Consider the following 18,391-nt stretch of genomic DNA (forward strand, 5'->3'; position numbering starts at 1 on the left):
TATCTTGGAGACTAGCCTGTGGCACAGACAGTTTGAGTCCAAGGTCACATAGCCATTATGGTCTCCAAAGGACTTAGATTCACATGTGTTGACTCAAAGTCTCTCTGCCTCTCTAGCTATAATAACATTTTTTTTTTTGTTTCCATACTAAATAATAGTTAATGAAAACAGTGCTATGAGAGGGAAGAAGAGATTGTAGATAGAGGGATGACCTTAAATGCCTGTTATGGGCTAGGCACTGGAGATACAAAGATAAGAAATTAAAACGTCCATGCTCTCAGAGACTTTGTATTCTTACATGAACATATATAAGCATATACAGAATAAATGCAAAAGAATTACAAGACAATTTGGAAGAGGATATATTAGCATTTGAGGGAGGGAACCAAGAAATGTTTCATATAGAAGGTAGTTCTAGATCTTCATCTTGAAGAAAGCTTGGGAATTAATGAGGTAGAAGTTAGGAAGGAATGCGTTCCAGACATGAAGATAGTAGATGAATGTCCTGTGTGAGGAATTATCCTGTGGACTGTTTGCTTATATATGATAGTTTGCATGTTGATCCTGCATTGTGATTTTCGGGAAGTCAGGGTCTTCCCTTTAAATGTCTTTATATCCCCTGTCCTTCGCATAGTGCCTGGCACATGGTAGGCCTTTAATAAATCCTTATTGATTAAATAAATGCAAAGAAGATCAATTTACTAGACCATAAAGTGTAAAAAAATGGAAGTAGTATATAACAAGGCTACAGATATAGTTCAGAGCCAGTTTGTAAAGGGTTTTAAAAGCCAAATATAGAAAGTTGTATATGATTCTAGAGGTAGTAGGAATCTGCTGAAGTTTATTGTATAGATAAGTGACCTGGTTCAAAACTAGCCATTGCTATATATTGGTGATGTGATGCTGAGAACAAGTTGTAGAACTTCTCAGTTTCCAAGCCAATTCTTTAAGGCAACTCTGATAAATTGTAGAAAACTTAAGGGAGTTGCATTAGTAGAGAGAGTTTCCACAATCAGAGTTCACAATACAATGAAATTGAAGATCTGGACCAAAAAATATATTGAATAAAACCAAATACAATATGCAGCCTTATTATGTAGACATTATTAGTCCTTACCAGGGTCAATAAATTCAATCCCATTGCTGCTCAAATTTAATTTCCTCAATTCATGAACATCTTCAAATTCCTTAGGTTGAAGCTGGCTTATTTTGTTGTTTGATAAGTCAAGTTTAATAATATCTGGAGGAATATTGGTTGGGATTTTCCTTAATTCTGAAAAAAAATCAATGAGAAATATATTATTATATTATACAGTGTAGGCATTATAGAATTTTAGAGATAGACTATATATCCCTAGACTTCTAAATCCAATTTGTTTATCTCAGTAATAGGATGATAAGACTCACAAATACAGATCTCGAAGAAACTTTATAAGTTGTCTGGTCCAACTCTTTCCCTTAACAGATGAAGAAACTGAGGGTCTGATAATTTAGATGAGTTCTTCAATATCACAGAGGTTTTAAGTAGTAGAACTGGAATTTGAATCCTACTCTTGTGCCTCAAAATTTAGTGTACTATTAATAAAGAACAATGAAAGTGAAAATATAATCACCAAACCTCATTTTATCCATATGGTTTATATCATTCCACTTACTTTATAAGTTTTTAAGTTCCAGCTAATAGAATTACTTGTCTTAATTATTTTTCTCTATCCATCAGTAAAGAAATCATGAATAGAATAGAATAGAAAGAATAACGACTTAGATGATTTTGATCTGTTTATATCATTAAACAATAACTTGCAGCAGCATTTTATGGTATGTTATGTATTGAGTTTTGTATGGAGAGGTTTAAAAAAATAAGATATATTCTAGTAAGAGAGTTAAATGAAGTATACAAATTCTCAGTGCTCTCATTATTGTCTTCTATGTCTAAGGATGAGATGTTCCTTGAAATTACTGTATCATATCTCTTTTTCTTTTCATAGTCATTCTTGAAAAAGTAGGCTCTACTCTATTCCCTACTTCATTACCTACTTGCCATTCAGTTCTTTATAGTCTCATTTCCATTCTGATCATTTTCCTGAAAGTACTTTTTTCAAAGGTTAATACCTCATCACCAAATATAAAGATTTTTCTCAGCTTTTGCATTTTTTGAAAGATACCTATTTCTAGATAATCTATTCTGCCCAGATTTCCAAGACAGTAAATTTTTACTAGTTTTCTTCCTATATTTGACTATATATATAGTCTTTTCTGTCTCCTTTTTGGTTCTTCCCTTTTCCTACTATCCCCCATCCCCCATCTTTCAGTGTTGGTGCTTCTCTTTTGTCCTCTTATTTTTTTCCTGAATATTTTTCTTTTGTAAATCTTAATCCTGTAGCATCTATGTTGATAACTTCCAAATCTTTGATCTTTTTCCTGAGCTCTCATCTTGCATCTCCACTTATATGTGATCTGAAATTCAACATGCCCCAAAATGAAGTCTATTATCTTTCTTTTAAAAAATCATTATGTACTTTTTAAAAATAAATTGAGGCATTTTGTTTTGAAACAATACTTTCCTGCTACATGGCACAGTAGAAGGAAGACCTGAATTCAAATCCAGCCTCAGACTTTTACTAGCTATTTGAGCCCAGGGCAAATCACATAAATTCTGACTTGTTTTCCTCAATTGTAAAGTGGAAATTATAACAGGATCAAATGAGATCATAATTGTAAAACACTTAGTACCTAGCACATAGTGATCATATATAAATGTTTATTCTCTTCCCTGATTTTCTCTTCTCTGCAACAAACACCAAAAACGTCCCTTTCTTATAAAATACAATTTTCAAAACAATTTATCATTTACCTCTGATAGTTTGGTACTAGAATTAACTATTATATTTTTTGTCAATTTTCGTTCTCTCTCTATCCCTTATAGTAGTTACTGTGTATAATATACTTTAGGCTCTGCTTGCTTCATTCTATATAACTGAAGTACTTTTCATAGGACCCATTGGACACCACTCCCCTCCTTATACTTAATTACTTCCTAACTGTGTATTTTGTGCTGTCAACAGCCATTCCAGAAAAAAATGAAAAAATAATAAGTGCCTTCCCCACCCCAAAAAGCCCATTTTTCCTAACTGAAGACAAATTTTTAGAATGATAATTTGATCAATAGTAAGTAGTTAATTAGTTTCCAATGGATAAGAATATAGTTACTGATAAATGGGTCCTAGGATGTTTAGAGCTCAGGACTTGCTTGGTCTAAAAGACTTTGGGGATCTGCTTCTGATGCTTCTGTATAATTTCTAGCAACTAGGAGTTGATTATGGAAGTTCACAGAAGCTCCAAAAGTGGAGCTGATCCTTTCCTGTATTTCAGAAAAGAATCTCACCTTTTCCCATCGATGATGGGGCATATGTCACCTTAGCTTCTGAATCCCATATGCCATGAAGGACCCATGAAATGAAATGAAAATTTAAAATTTAATTATAGTAATCCTTAAAAGAATGAAGCTTACTATTTTTCACTATCAATTTGCTCTTTGAAAGTTATATTGTCTTTACCTAACCATTCAAATTCTAAATTTTGGTGTTATTCTTTCATCTGTTATATCCAATCAATTTTAAAATCTTACAATTCTATTGGTGATATCTATTACCTCCTTTATATTTCCTTGTTATCACCCTAATCTCTATTTCTCCTGAGATTTGATCATGCCCTTGCCTCTTTATCATGATGCTTCACTAACTTCTTATTGCTTAAGAAAGTTAAAGTTAAGAAGAAAATTAAAAATTCCTAGTTTAGCATTCAAAGCCCTCTTTAATCTCTCTTTGCCCTATCTTTTCAAATCTATTTCACATATTCCTCATGTATGCTTTTTAAAATTTTGCATTATAATTGTCTGTATTTAGTGGCTGCCAAAATCTTCTCTTCCCACTCTTAAATTAGAATTATTGACAATTATAAATGTTGTTCACCTTAAGATATAAATGACAAAGCGTGGGATTGTAATAATCAATTGATCATCAAGCATTTATTAAGTGTTTATACTGTGTCAGTTGCTATATTGTTGACACAGCGTGAATACTTAATAAATGCTTGATCATCAGTTGATTGCTTGAGTTAAAAAAAAGAAGCAGAAATAATTCTTACCCTTAAGAAGCTAACATTCTAATGGGAAAGAAAACATAAATGCTAAGTATGATAAATACAGAGTAGATTACAAAATGATTTTAGAAGGAAAGGTGCTAGCAACAGGTAGAATTGAAGGAAAAAAGGAAAAGTTCCAGGTAGAAAAAAGGAGAGGAAAAAAGACTAGGGCTGATGCTTAGTAGAATGGAGAACAACAGATACTTGTCCTTTCTTTTCCTGAAAGATTGAATAGACTGAGATTGATGTAAGATGTCAGAGTGAGAGGAGTCACAAAAATAAGTAGAAATACCAAAGAAAACAGATATAGGTAAAACACGGGGAAATTAAAATAAGCAAAAATTTAAAATACACAAAAATATGTTGGAACAATTAAAAATACTGTAGATTGATGAATGTCTTAGACGCAACAGAGAAGGGAAAAGGAACCATTTCAAATTTCTAAGAGTTGTTTTCAGTTGGATAAATAACCTATTCTTAGAAATTAAACAGGAATTAGCAATCCTAAGAAAATCATGAAATGAAATAAAAGGAGAACTTAATGAAAGTAGAAAATCAGACAAGGAAATTAAATAAAAATTAAAAGATGCAAAAATCCTCCAGAAAAATTCATGAAGAAGACAATCAATAATATGTTGAAAACAATGGAAGACTTCAAAAATTCATAGATGCAACTGCTATTGAAAATGGAATTATACTTAGTAAAAGACAGCTGAAAATAAAGGTTTGAAAATTGTTGATTTATCAAAACTGTTGGGAAACAAATCTAAAAATTGATTTGGAGCATAGAACTTGACTAAAACTTCAAAATTTCATGAGTGTAATAGAAATCTGAAAAACAAGAGAATTCAGACACTTCATTTTCTGAAGAGGACCAAAAGTATACAATGATTAGAAAATTAAGTAGAATGCATGAATATGAACCCCAAATTATCCACTCAACAAAAACTCAGTATACTTTATGAAAACAGAAGGTAAATTTTTTAATAAAGAGAGAAAACCTAAATGACTTCCTTTCCCTCCCTCCACCCCAAATGAAAATAAAAGGGAAATTTATGAAGTCAAAAGAAATCAAGAAAAAATTATCAGAAGTTGCTTTATAATGTTTCATGCTAGCAAATTTGAGGATCTCAAAGAAATGGAAAATCAGCTACAAAAGTACATAATATTAAAACTAACGATAACAAAATAAGAAAGAGAAGATTTAAATGGAATAATCATAGAAATACAATCAGAAAGACTACTAAAAACTAGCTCTGCAAAATGGTACAAAGGCTAGATGGATTTCTAAGTTCAAATTCCCTAGTCTAGCATTCAAGATCCTCTTTAAATCTGGCCATCTTAAAAATATTTACAGCACAGGTAATTCTCTACTATGTAAAACTTTTGCAAAACAGAGAAAGATGATTGGTTAACTATAATTTTGCTAATATATTAGTAATCCCTAAACAGAATAGTTCCTTCTCTGAAAGAGTTTACATTTTTGTTAATTTTTCCATGACAAAATTCATATGGAAAAACAGCAAACCTACATGAATATGAAAAGCTATGAAATAGAAGATCCATAAAGGAATTAGCATCACCAAATATTGAAATGTAACATATAGTAATTATTAGAAACTGCTTAGTATTGGAAATTAAATTAGATTAAGAGGATAGCATAGAGAATCCATAAATAGAACATCTTTATTATGAAAGACTAAGTTCAGGTTTGCTTGATAGAAAGTCCTGAAAATTTTCAAGTTTGTTGATAATTTTATTGGATATGATATTTTTGGCCTAGTTCTTTTGCTTGTTTGTAGTCTTTTATTGTAGCTGCTGATAAATCTTGTATATTTTTAATTGTAGCACCAGCATATTTGAATTTTTTATTTGTTTGTTTCTTGCAAAATTTTCTCTTTGATCTAGGGGTTTCAAAATTTGGCAATAATATTCTTGCATGTTTTCCAAAATGGATTTCTTTGAGGTGGTGATCGATGGATTTTTTTTTCTATTTTTACTTTCCCTTCATGTTCTATCACTCCAATACAGTTTTCTAGGATCATTTCCTGTATTATTGTGTCAAGGTTCTCTTTTTGGTCATAACTTTCTGGCAGTCCAATTATTATATTTTCTCTTCTTGATCTTTTCTCCAGATCTGTCATGCAACATTTTTTAAAAAGAAAAATAAAAACTGAAAGGAAAAAGAGTAATGTGTTTTTATTGATCTAAAAAATAGGACATGATACTGAAGAAATAATAAATAGATCTAATTTATAGAAATAAAAGGAAGTTTTTCTATGTGAAATAAATTATCTTTAAAAATTAAAAGAAATAGCTGGGAGAAAAGTTAAAATACATATATCATATTATGGTCTATTATACTTTATATTGCACTGATGTGTGTCTGTAAGATGAACAATGGGCAGCTAGGTGACACCATGAATAAAGTAGCAGGCCTAGCATCATAGTTGATAGTTTGTTTGCAATGTTAGCCCAAGATATATGTACTTATTGAGCTTCAGTTGCATCACATGGACAATAGTCATTCTTCATTCCCTTGATTTTTTCTTTGTATATAGGTACAACTGCTCAGTGATCTCACTTCAGAGGCACTCTATGGTTTGAATGCTTGACACAATCAATACAGTTTTATTCATAAACAGAAGTATATGTGAGGGGAACCTCACTATCTATATAGAATTCCTTTTGTGTCTTACATTGGATTAGTCTCCTATTTCGTGACAAACTTGTCAAGCATTTATTTCCCTGTCTTCAAGTTTACTTGGTATTCGTAATCAGAGGATTGTTAAACAAAATTAACTCTATTGTAACTCTCAAGGGATCTTAGATGGTATTACCATTTGTATAATTGGTTGGAGTAGGGCTTTTAAGAAATGATTTTACTCCTTGAATCAAATACTATTTTTATAGTTTATAACCAATGAGATCGGATCCTTTATTTCCATAACTTTCAGTCAGTTGTGTTTTTGTGCATTTGTTAATTTACTTTTTAATCAATTTAGTCAAGAATTCATTTAAGACCTACTATGTGTCAATGATTTTGGGGCTGGACTACTGTAGAATATTTAGTGAGGAAGCCTACCTATTTCCTTTTCATATTTTCATTAAGAATACTTCAATATATATATGTATTTTTCCATAAATATTTTGGAGAGATGAGAAAGCAGGTTATTTTCTTGATCACCTTCTGTCAGGCATCTTTAGAAATAATCTGCCAGTACCCTCACATTTGTGCTGGCCCCAGCATGAACCTCTTCCATATATTGAGTCTGGTCCATATACTTTTTCTATCTTTGCTTTTGTTGTGGGAATTTCAAGTTCATAAGCTAGTATATATATATATATATATATATATATATATATTTTTTTTTTTTTTTTTCCAGTAAAATTTCTCCTTCCCCATCTAGCTTAACAGGCATGTTAATGTGTAGTCCACTATCATTGATGGAAAGACTAGTTGCTTGTAAAAATCTTAAATTTTTTTCCACTTTTTTTTTCTAGGCCTTCCAGTTTTATCTTTGAATACTCTTTGAATCCTCAAGTGGAACGCATTCTATATAATGCATTTTAATTCATGTCAAGAAGCGATAAAGAGAAAAAACTCTAATAGCTTAAAACTGTGCCAAAACTTTTTGGACATACTATACAATGGACAAATATTATGTCAATAAACATAAAAGAAGCAATAGATTTATTCTGATAGATTTCGGAAGGTGGAAATTAGGAGCAATGGGTAGAAGTTACATAAAAGTAGATTTAAGTTTTATGTAAGGAAAAAGTTCTTAACCATTAGAACTTTCCATAGGTAGAATGAGCTGGCTCAGGAAGTATTGAATTTCTCCTCAATAGAGATTGGCAAGCAAAGGTTTGGTGACAATTCCTATTCAGGTATGATTTGAATTAGATGGTCTTTAAGATACTTTCCTTAAGTGGTTAGGTTCTATGATTCTGTGCAGGTGGTTGAAAATGGAGAGTTTTAATTTTATATAAAAAGTGGTTAAAGTTTGAAATGCTTATTTTCGGGTTATTAACTACTTGTTATATTGTAAGCAACAGTACTAATAGATTTCTTACTAAAACCACAAAATAATAATCAATTACTTTAATTAGTCTGATAATATTATTTGGATACTATTCATAGACTTTTGAAACAGAAGTCGGACTCTAAAAATTCTGAAAGATGTTAAGATGTTAAGTGGATAGATTATTACATTTGATTCTTTTGGATCCTTGCCACTTGGCCATATATTTTAAAGGAATCAAGAGGCTTATTTTCCTTTTCATACTATAGAAGATTCATTCTTACATATAGGCACATTGATTAATTAGAGGGAAGCTTATTTCTCTTTCCCAGTCTTGATTTTCTTCTTCATTTGTGCTTATGCCTAAGTACAGTGAGAATTCTATTGGCTTGGTCTATAAGAGTAGCTATAATAGGGCATACTAATTTTTTTATAGTACTTGAGTATTTTATATGCTTAAGGGAATCTGTGTGCTTGAGAGCAATCACCAAAAAAAGTTTTCCCCAGGGAATTCAGTACAAGCCTCTTCTCTTGTCCCAAACATGTCTTCCTGAAATATGAGTTCATAAAAGACATGTAAATATCAGTCCCCTTACTTTTAATCTTATATTGTGTAGCTAATATTTACACTTATATGATTTCTCTTCTCATGATGGAATGATGTAAAAAGCATTGGTGTTTCATAATAAGCCAAATATATGTGTATTAATGGTTATTGAATATAAGATTTTAGATGCTTTATAGCATGTGGTTATTATGTCCCCATGAATAGGATTTAACCTATATCTTTATACATGGTGTTATTGTGAGTTTCTGTTTTGTTTATCTAAACAACTTAAAAAGTTGTTGTTTAAATTGGGAGGCATGAGCCAAGCAAGTAGTTTTAGATAAGCATTCTCTACCTCAGTCATTATTTATAGTGTGCCATTAGTATCTGTCAAAATAGAATCAAACACAATAATTTTAAGCCTTTAAAACTTTTGCCATATAGAAAATATGAATTAAGCAAAATAAAACTCAAAATTAGTGATAATATTATAAAATGAATAAGCACAGATAATCCATAATAACTTCAAGTAATTAACACGTATTTAAGGCTACATATATTTACTATTTTGCTGGTAACTATTACGAGGAATATTAAGAAGTGGCATAAGAGATATAAGAAGTGGTACTTAACCTTAAGGAACTATTTAGTTGAGGAAATGAAAAATTATAATACAGAGGGTGTGTGTGTGTGTAGAAAGAGAAAGACAGAGAAAGAGAGAGAAAAAGGAAGAAAGAAAAAGAGAGAATGAGAATGAATATGTTGTGAGGGAATTCTTTCCCTAGAGCAAAGGTTCTTAATCATTTTTGTCACAGATTCATTTGGATGTCTGATAAAGCCTTTCAATACCTCAGAATAATGTTTTAGATGCATAAAATAAAATACAGAGGACATAAAAAAATACAAGAGAAATAAATTGCATTGAAATATAGTTATTAAAACTATATAAATATGCATACATATATTGTATTTGATATTTAACATGGATGGGACTACCTGCCATCTAGGCAAGGGGGTGAAGGGAAGGAGGAGAAAAGTTAGAACAGAAGGTCAGTTTTGAAAAATTACCCATGCATATGTTTTATCAATAAAAAGCTACAATAAAAATAAAGAAATATAAGTTATCAAAATAATCTTCCCATCCAAGTGCACAGATCTCCTGAAACTTGTCTATGGATCTCATATTAAGAACTTCTGCCTTAGAAGATTGGCACCAGGGGAAGTGTTTGGAATGTTATATTTCATGATGAAAATATCAAATGTTTTCTTGATTTTACACTATTACTAGTCAAATTAAACTAATATTTAATCGTGAAAAAACCATAACTTATAATACAAACCAGTATATGACAAACTTAAATAAGTGATAAAAATAATAGTTGCTATTGATATTAAGAGGATGTTCAAGATAGTCACAGATGGTTTTGCGGAAGATGAGACTTGAAAGATGGCTACAATCCAGAAAGGTAGAGAAGAATGAGAAGGCATTTCATTTAAAAAATGACATCAGCAATGGGTGTGTGTGTGTGTGTGTGTGTGTATGTGTGTATTGCATGCAAATGTAATTATAGAAGTCTTTCTGTGGCAAAAGGTTTATTTAAGGGAATAGTGAGAAATAAGGTTGGATAGAGCATAGAGTATCAGGTAAAAAAGGAGTATGGACTTTATTCTTTTGCCAGTAAGGAGCTCTTGAAGACTTTCAGGGAGGAGAGTTATGTAATAAACATCATTTCAAGAAGATTCCTTTGATAATATGCAGGATATATTTGAGGGAGTCTAGAATTAGGACAACTAGTTAAGTAACTATTCCATTATTATTCCATATCTTTCCAGTGGTAGTACAATTGTGTAGTGTCTTTAATACTTGATACACTAATTCGCCACATAATAGATAAATGCTTGCTGAATGAATAATGAGTTAATGAATGAATGTTACTTAATTTGGTACTTTCAGAGATCTGTAATTTCACCATGAGTTTCTCTACAAGTAGTGTGGAGTTAGTCTGTGAAAGATGGCATGGATAAAATGCTCTTTTTTTCTCTACGGTCCTGGCAATGAGCCTCTTAGATTTAGCTAGACTGGTGCTCAGACAGCATACCCACAGTTCCTGACCAGAATTTTTTTTTCAAAGCTCACCACTAAATGATGGTTGTGTTCAGCAAAATATTAACTTTTGATGGAACGGAAAATTTATATGAGCAGTAACAATTTTGCCAAGAACATTTTACTAAGAAACAAATGATAGTTTCTGATTGAAATGGAAATACTTGGGAAAGAATTATTGCAAGAAAACATAATATCATAAAAGATGATGATAATTTAAATTAATTGCTCCTGTGGTTCAGAACTTTGGGATTGTTGATATGATATTTTATTCTATTTTGTATTCATCTATAAATTATAGGTTTTTAATCTGTTGTAGCAGAATGACAATCAATTATAGAAACAGATTAAATTTTCCTTCTTTTAATATCTATGGATTCTAATTTTTTATTGGGAGGGGATTTTCAATTCCTTAACATGCTCAGTACTATCAAATTTGCTTTTTTCTTTAAGGAATCACATAAACTTTTTCCTTATGTGTCATTGAACATTTTATTAAAATTTTTCTCTCTTTGTAAATTGGATATTGTTATAATATCACAACCATTTCTTTCAGGAACATTGTGAGGCTAAATGATTATGTACAAAACTCACTGAACTTAGAATAAAGATATTTTGAAAATTCTTTATTTTTGCCTTTCAGTATAGGATTTTCCTTTGTAATTGGAGCTATGAAGGAACAAGATATGAAGATTGGTTATTATTGTGAATTTTGAAGTAATCATGTCCTTAGAATCATAAGTCCCTTCTAAGAAAGTTGTACCATTTTTTAAATATTACTAAAGTTATAAAAGCCATATGGATAATATGGAGAATGTTCAAAGGAAAGAAACAAAGATGATTAAAGTATTTGAAAATAGAACCCATTATAATAGCTATGAAGAGAAATTTCTTGAGAATTGTGGTTTTTAAAATTTAGAATAATTACTGGGGAATATTCCTGATCCCTCTTAATTATGACATCTTCCTTTGGTTATCATCCTCATTTTTCTGTATATGAATGCTTTCTCCCTCATGAGAATATGACCTTCATAAGAGCAGGGACTATCTTTAGTTTTTCTTTGTATTCCCAGGTCTGAGCCTGGCAGGGCCAAGCCTGAGTGGACACTAAATAAATGCTTTTTGACCTACTTTTATGAAATTTTCTTTCCCAGAAAACATTATAGGAAAGATCGAAATCTTTGATCTGCCAAAGTTCATTGTTTTTAGCAGTGGTCAACTTTGAAGCATATATGTATTTGAGCTTTATAAATAGAGAAGTAGCAAGTGAAGGTTCTGAAAGGCAGCTAGTTTAGCAGTCTAAAAGCAATGCTTATTGAATATAACATATCAAAATATAAATGATGGCAAGACTCCTACAAATTAAACCATATATAAATTGGGAGCGAAAAGAGCATAACACCATAAAGTGCTACCACTGAAAAGAGCTAAGAAACAGTTTTAATTCTTAGACCTGGATGTCAGGTCAACACTGAATAATAAGTACTGAAGCAAAGATGCATTTTTTTAAGCAAGGACATTTTGTAGCTTGTGAAGCAAAGATAATCCAAAAATTTAGATTATAAAATCTAGTAATGAATAAATATAAAAATAAATCCTTACTATATACAATATAGAAAAGTCTGATGTTCATACCTATACATGAATAGTACTGTTGTGAAAAGTATATATTCCACAAGTAAAATTAGAATGCACACAAGATTTAATTGAAATAGAAAGTTTATTTGCAAATGACTTAGCTATTTATTTGTAAATAATTTAGCTATTAATATAAATATATCCAGTTTATATTTATATCTATAATTATGGGCACTGTGGCATAGTAGAAAGAAGCCTAGACTCTTGGAATTAGAAGACCTGGATTTAAGTCCCTGTTCTAATACTAACCACCATAATACTAGAGAAGTGAAAAGAAGGGGAATAGACATTTATTAAGTCTATGTACTACGTACCAAGCACTATGCTAAGCAATTTAAAAATATTATCTCTTTTTATCCTAATTATAACTTTGGGAGGCAGGTGCTATAGATTATTCTTATTATTCAGAGTAGGAAACTGAGATATACAGAAAGGTTAAATAACTTGCCCAGAGTAACATAGCTAGGAAGTGTTTCAGAAAGATTTGAATTCCTCTTGACTCCAGACTCACCACTCTATTAGCAGCCATTGTATGAGTCATTTGGACAGTCTAGTGCAGATCTCTCTGAACGTTTCTCATTTGTGAAATGGAAATAAGCATTTACATTACCTACTCAGAGAATTGTAAGGAAACATTTTATGTGTGGGTTCATTATGTATCTACAGAATAAATATATAATATATGAACATATATAATAAATGCAAAATATACACACATAAGAAACACTTAAGTAGTGATTAAAAACAAAGTTGTACCCGTTTTTGTGCTAAAATAAACTTATGGCAGTTTAGTAGAAGAGACAGGAAGAGGAAGAACTTCCATTGTGTTAAAGTGATCAGAGGCTTCCTGGAAAAAGGAGGGTTTGAGCAAAATTATGAGATAGGATTATCATTATCTAAATTTATGATTTATCTTCCATTTCCCTCTCCCTACTGTTTGATCTTTACTTTGCCAAGAGGCCATCACATATCCTAAAGTGGAGGCAGCTTTTTTCCAACTGTCTTGGCAAAAGTCAGATTGCTATTTAGGGCATGTTTGATATGTCAATTTAGCCACATATTCAATATGCATGTATGTATAGTACCTTTGATTAATAATGCAGAAATTTAATTATTTTGGATATGAAGGAAATATATTTGTATGTATATATACATATATGTGTACATATATGTCTCTGTCTTTCTTTCTTTCTATCTGTCTCAGTCTGTTGGTCTTTTTATAGTAGCTAGGTGGCACAGTGGAGAGGGTACCAGGATTGAAGTCAGGAAAACTACTCTTCCCAAGTTCAAATGTGACCTCAGATCCTTACTAGCTGTTGACCCTGGGCAGTTCAGCAAGTCACTTAACCCTGTTGCCACAGTTTCCTCATCTGTAAAATGAATTGGAGAAGGAAATGACAAACTACTCCAGTATTTTTCCCAAGAAAACCCCAAATGGGATCATGAAGAGTTAAACAAGTGAAAAATGACCAAGCAACAACAAAATATATATATATGTGTGTGTGTGTGTGTGTGTGTACATCTATATATAGACACACATCACCCATATGTGTGCATGTTTGTGTGTGTGTGTATGTATGATGCATGACTTGAACAGTGGTAGCTAGGGGTCAATCAATAAATTGCTGGGTCTGGAGTCAGGAAAACTGTGTGTGTGCACAGATGAGGAAATTGAAGCCCTGAGAGATTATTTGACTTGACCACTCACAGATAGGAACTCTCAGAGGCAGAATTTAAACCTGTGTCCTTTAACTCTTTTCTTCTGTATCATGATGTTTCCCTGCATATTTTGTGCTACTCAGAATTTTTGATTCATGATGAATAAATAATCATGATTATTTGATTGCTACTTTTCCTTCCCCTCAGTCTTCAGCCTATCCTTCTCTCTTTTGGTGTTGAGGAGGAAATTGGAAAATTTTTATTCACATAATCTTACTTCTTGTGGTCTATCCTTATTGTCATCAGTTACCAGAGCCCCTGTGAAGGCTTCTGAAGAGTAGTGGAGAGTAATGAATGAACCTGTTTGCTGCAATAAAAAGTACTTAACCACTCTTCCCACCTGGGAAGATTTATGCTCCTCACTGTAGCTGCAGCATTTTCTGCTATCCACAGAGGCAGCTGGGAACAATTTACCTGAATTATTTTCAACTTCTACCATTTTAATAGTAAAATGACTGCTCAAAAAGCTGGAAGGTTATTCTGGTAAATGTAGAGCTAAAAGTAGATACAAAAAAGTCCAAACTTCATCTATTTTTGGCAAATCTCATCTCAATATGGCACAGATATACTTTTCAACTAAATCCATATTTCTTCCTTTTGAAAGATCAAGTCTTTTGGCAAAAAATGAATAAAGCCATTATTCCTTTTTCCTACAATTTTTTGAGGCAGTAATGGTAAACTTTAAGACACATGTGGTTAAGTTGGCACATCAAATATCCCCTGTGTAGCAATCTGACCTATTCCAAGAATAGCTGGAAAAAAAGACTAACTCACCCATATATGTATGAATAATTACTATATGTTTCAATGTATGTTTTGGCCTTTAGACGAAAAGTGAGGTGAAGATGAAAAAGTGAGATGAGGCAAAAGGAATATAAATTACAAACTTAAGTAATAATAATCTTACTTCTTGACCTTGTTCAGGCCTTCTTTTTCTAGGAAACCTCTGATTGCTTTGGTCCACAGTGAACTTTCCCTCATTCTGTTCTTCTACCATACTGTCATATACTCAATTTTGGCTTGTAAACATGTACAATCTTGTTTTTATTATTGCTTAAGTATTGTGTGTGTGTTTTATCTTCTCAGTGTGCTTGTGAGATTCTTTAGTATATATTTTATATCTCTTTATTTCCTCTATAGCAGATAATATACCAATATTTATATAGAAGAATAGAACTAAAACTAGAAGCAACCTCACAGGCCATCCTAATCAAATCTAATTTTATTGATCAGGAAATGAAACTTAGAGAGGTTATAACCAGCATTCGCCAAGAACTTGTTGAATCAAATTAAAACAAGCAAATCAAAGTAAATTAGAGGGCACAACTAGGGGAGTCTATTGATAATTTTATCACTGCGTTCCAGGATAAAAGATACTTTAATTTATATGCCATTTTAGGTGTATGCCAAAGTACTTTCTTCCCCAAAACTTTCCCTTGTGATGTAGACAAGGCTCGCCTTATATTCCCATTTTGCAAATGAGGAAATGGACCCAAAGAGAGTAATTGACTTGGCCATGGTTCATAGCTAATAATCATGAAACTCAGATTTTAAATCCAAGATTTCTATTTCCAAGATCTGGTCAGCATTTCAGTTTTGATTACATATTAGGAAACTCATTTTGAGCATTGAATTAAAATCATATAGGACCACAGAAACTTGGGTTTGATGCCTTTTTTTTTTTTAAAACCTTTTGAGTTTTGTTGTTTTTTATAACATAGATATTGGGAGAAATGATTGAGGATATTATTGAGCATGAAGAAGAATAGGGAGTAACTGAATAGTCCAGATCTGAATCATGTATTTATTTCCTTGAAATTCTAATATACATAAAAAACAGTTTTCTCCAGAACCATCTTATTCTATACCCATGAAGGAGAAGAGTCAGATTTCTCTTAGTCTGGTTGTGTTTACAATGTGAATGTTATGGTAGATACCGCCTCATCCATGAAATTTTGAAAATCTATAATTGGTAATTACTACAATATGTTTGGATTATGAATATCCATCTCCTATATCGATCAATCCTGATTTTCTGAAATTAGTAATGAATTACAGTTTTGAGACTGTGCTGATTTTAAAAAAGTAACTTAAGAATTTAGAGTCTATGTGGACTATGTATTTACCTATTAATTTGCCTAAAAGTTTTCTATTTCTCTTATCACCCATAGATGCAAAAATTAGGGCATGGCTATTGCTGTCATTTTTGTTTAGACAGGCAGCCTTTGAGGGCAAGAGCAAATTCACCATATGAAACAAAAGCAATTGCATTCAGGAAGAAAAGAATTAGAAATGCTCAAGAAAGAAAGAAAAAGACAAAGACAGAATTGGCTTTAGGGAAGAAGTGAGTAATTCAGGAGATAATTTCTTTCATGATTATCTAGTTTTAGAATATAGTGTGGTCCAGGTTGCAGACATTTTCTATATTCCATAAAATGGCCCTTTTCTTATTAACAGAAAACGGATCTCTTTATCAGCTGCCAAAAGAAAAGACAAAAGTCTTTTTGGTATATAGAAGATGGGAACCCAGTAACATCAGTTAATAGTTTTTCATTTTTTTCTCCAAACATAATGGAAGATACATGCTGCAAGACAGTGATTTTGTAGCTATCATACAGCAAAGAACTTTACACTTTCTAGCTAGTGGGTAGTTAACCTACCAGCTTTTCTAAAATGCCCAGTTTCTTGAAGTTAGTTATATTCAAGTTTAACTTCTTAGGCCAATACAAAACACTTTAGTAAATTGAGAGTAACTCCAGAAGTGCATTTTCCAAGTTACTCTGTGATTGCCTACCAGTTTATGTGTGAGATTGTGTAGTGGTTACAGAAAGCTGTAGGAAACAAATGTAGTCGATGGTTGTCACCTCAGTAGCACTGGCACCACTTCTCAGTGAATGAATGGAGGATGTACCCTGTTTTCCAGCTATATGCTGTCCTTGTTCAGCCTGCCTATATTTGTCTTTACTGTGGTCCTCAATCTGCTTATCACTTAGTGGAAAAAGCCCTAGGAGCTTTTATTACATTTTCCCCTTGTCCCACAAGAAAAGGAACTCTTATCAGAATATTTAGGGAATATAGTGCCACTTTTATGAGACGTTAGGTGGTCTAGTTTCAATTACATATTGCAAGTCAAAAATCCATGCTAAAAACAAAACATAGATAAAATAGTTTGAGTTCAAATCATATACATCTATAAGGAAGTAAACAGCCACGTGACATTGAATTGGTCGGTTTACCTGTGGGAAGACAAAGTTAGCATAATCAGAGTATCATCATGGTTTTAAAAAGTGTGACCCCTGCTTCTGTCCCCTTAACAACATGAACTTTTCCCATTTCTCTTTCATTTGTCCGACTCCTACTCTGGTTTATTTCCGTAGCTTTGTATTTCTGAATTTTCCTTCTATTTTGCCCTACTGAGATTACAGCATGATCAATGTTTAGCTTGTTAGTACTCTGACTTGGTCCCTGACTTAACTTCTCACCATGTTGCTCATTAAACATCTATTGGTGTACAGAGCAGTGGTCTACGGAGACAGTCCTTGTCCTCATGGAGCTGACAGACCCAGGAGAGGGAAGAGAACTAAGCACAGTTAAGTGTAATAGATAGTTTTCCATTGCAGAAGCTAACACACGGGGTTCATGCTTTGTGGGATGCCCTTTACTACAGGTGCACTAAGGAAGATTCATGGAGGACTTAGAGAAGGTAGCATTTGAGTTGGCCTTGGTATGATGGATGGGAATTTAAAAAGTGAGTGAAGGTAAAGCATTCCAGGCATGGAAAATGCCATGAGTAAAAGGGTAGAGGCACAAGAGCCCAGAGGGAGAGAAAATAGTCTGGCTCATCTGGTACATCAAGTACATTGGTTAATATGAGATAAGACTGGGAAAGTGGACTGATACCAGCGTGGTACATGAGATAGGAGAATATCAGATATAGGAGTTGGAACTTTACTAAGAGGGTGATAGCAAGTCACTAAACATTTGTAGGTAGAAGAATAATCTGTGATTCTCCGTGCAAGAAATATTATTATGTTGTCAGATATCATCCTATTTTTCACCTCCCTTCTCAGCTAAGATCTTTGGAAAAGCTATCCACATTTGACATTTTTATCACCTTTTCTCTCATTCTTTTCTAAACCCTGTGTAATTTGGTTTCAGACTTTATCCCTTACTTGAAGCTGCTTTTGCCAAAATTACCAGCAATTTCTTATTTGT

General features: G+C 32.3%; 2 protein-coding genes across 2 annotated transcripts in view; one reads left to right on the forward strand and one right to left on the reverse strand.

Moving 5' to 3' along the window:
- FBXL13 (F-box and leucine rich repeat protein 13) overlaps positions 1-18,391 on the forward strand; it is a 239,573-nt gene that overhangs the window by 76,215 nt on the left and 144,967 nt on the right. The window lies entirely within an intron of this gene.
- The window catches only part of LRRC17 (leucine rich repeat containing 17), a 55,411-nt gene that overhangs the window by 9,761 nt on the left and 27,259 nt on the right, over positions 1-18,391 (reverse strand). Inside the window, exon 3 of the mRNA XM_051963700.1 lies at positions 1,118-1,273. Within this exon, the coding sequence (XP_051819660.1) occupies positions 1,118-1,273 (156 nt within the window). The remainder of the gene's footprint in view (positions 1-1,117; positions 1,274-18,391) is intronic.

Source organism: Antechinus flavipes, chromosome 5, assembly GCF_016432865.1.
Source record: "Antechinus flavipes isolate AdamAnt ecotype Samford, QLD, Australia chromosome 5, AdamAnt_v2, whole genome shotgun sequence".
Lineage (NCBI taxonomy): Eukaryota > Metazoa > Chordata > Mammalia > Dasyuromorphia > Dasyuridae > Antechinus > Antechinus flavipes.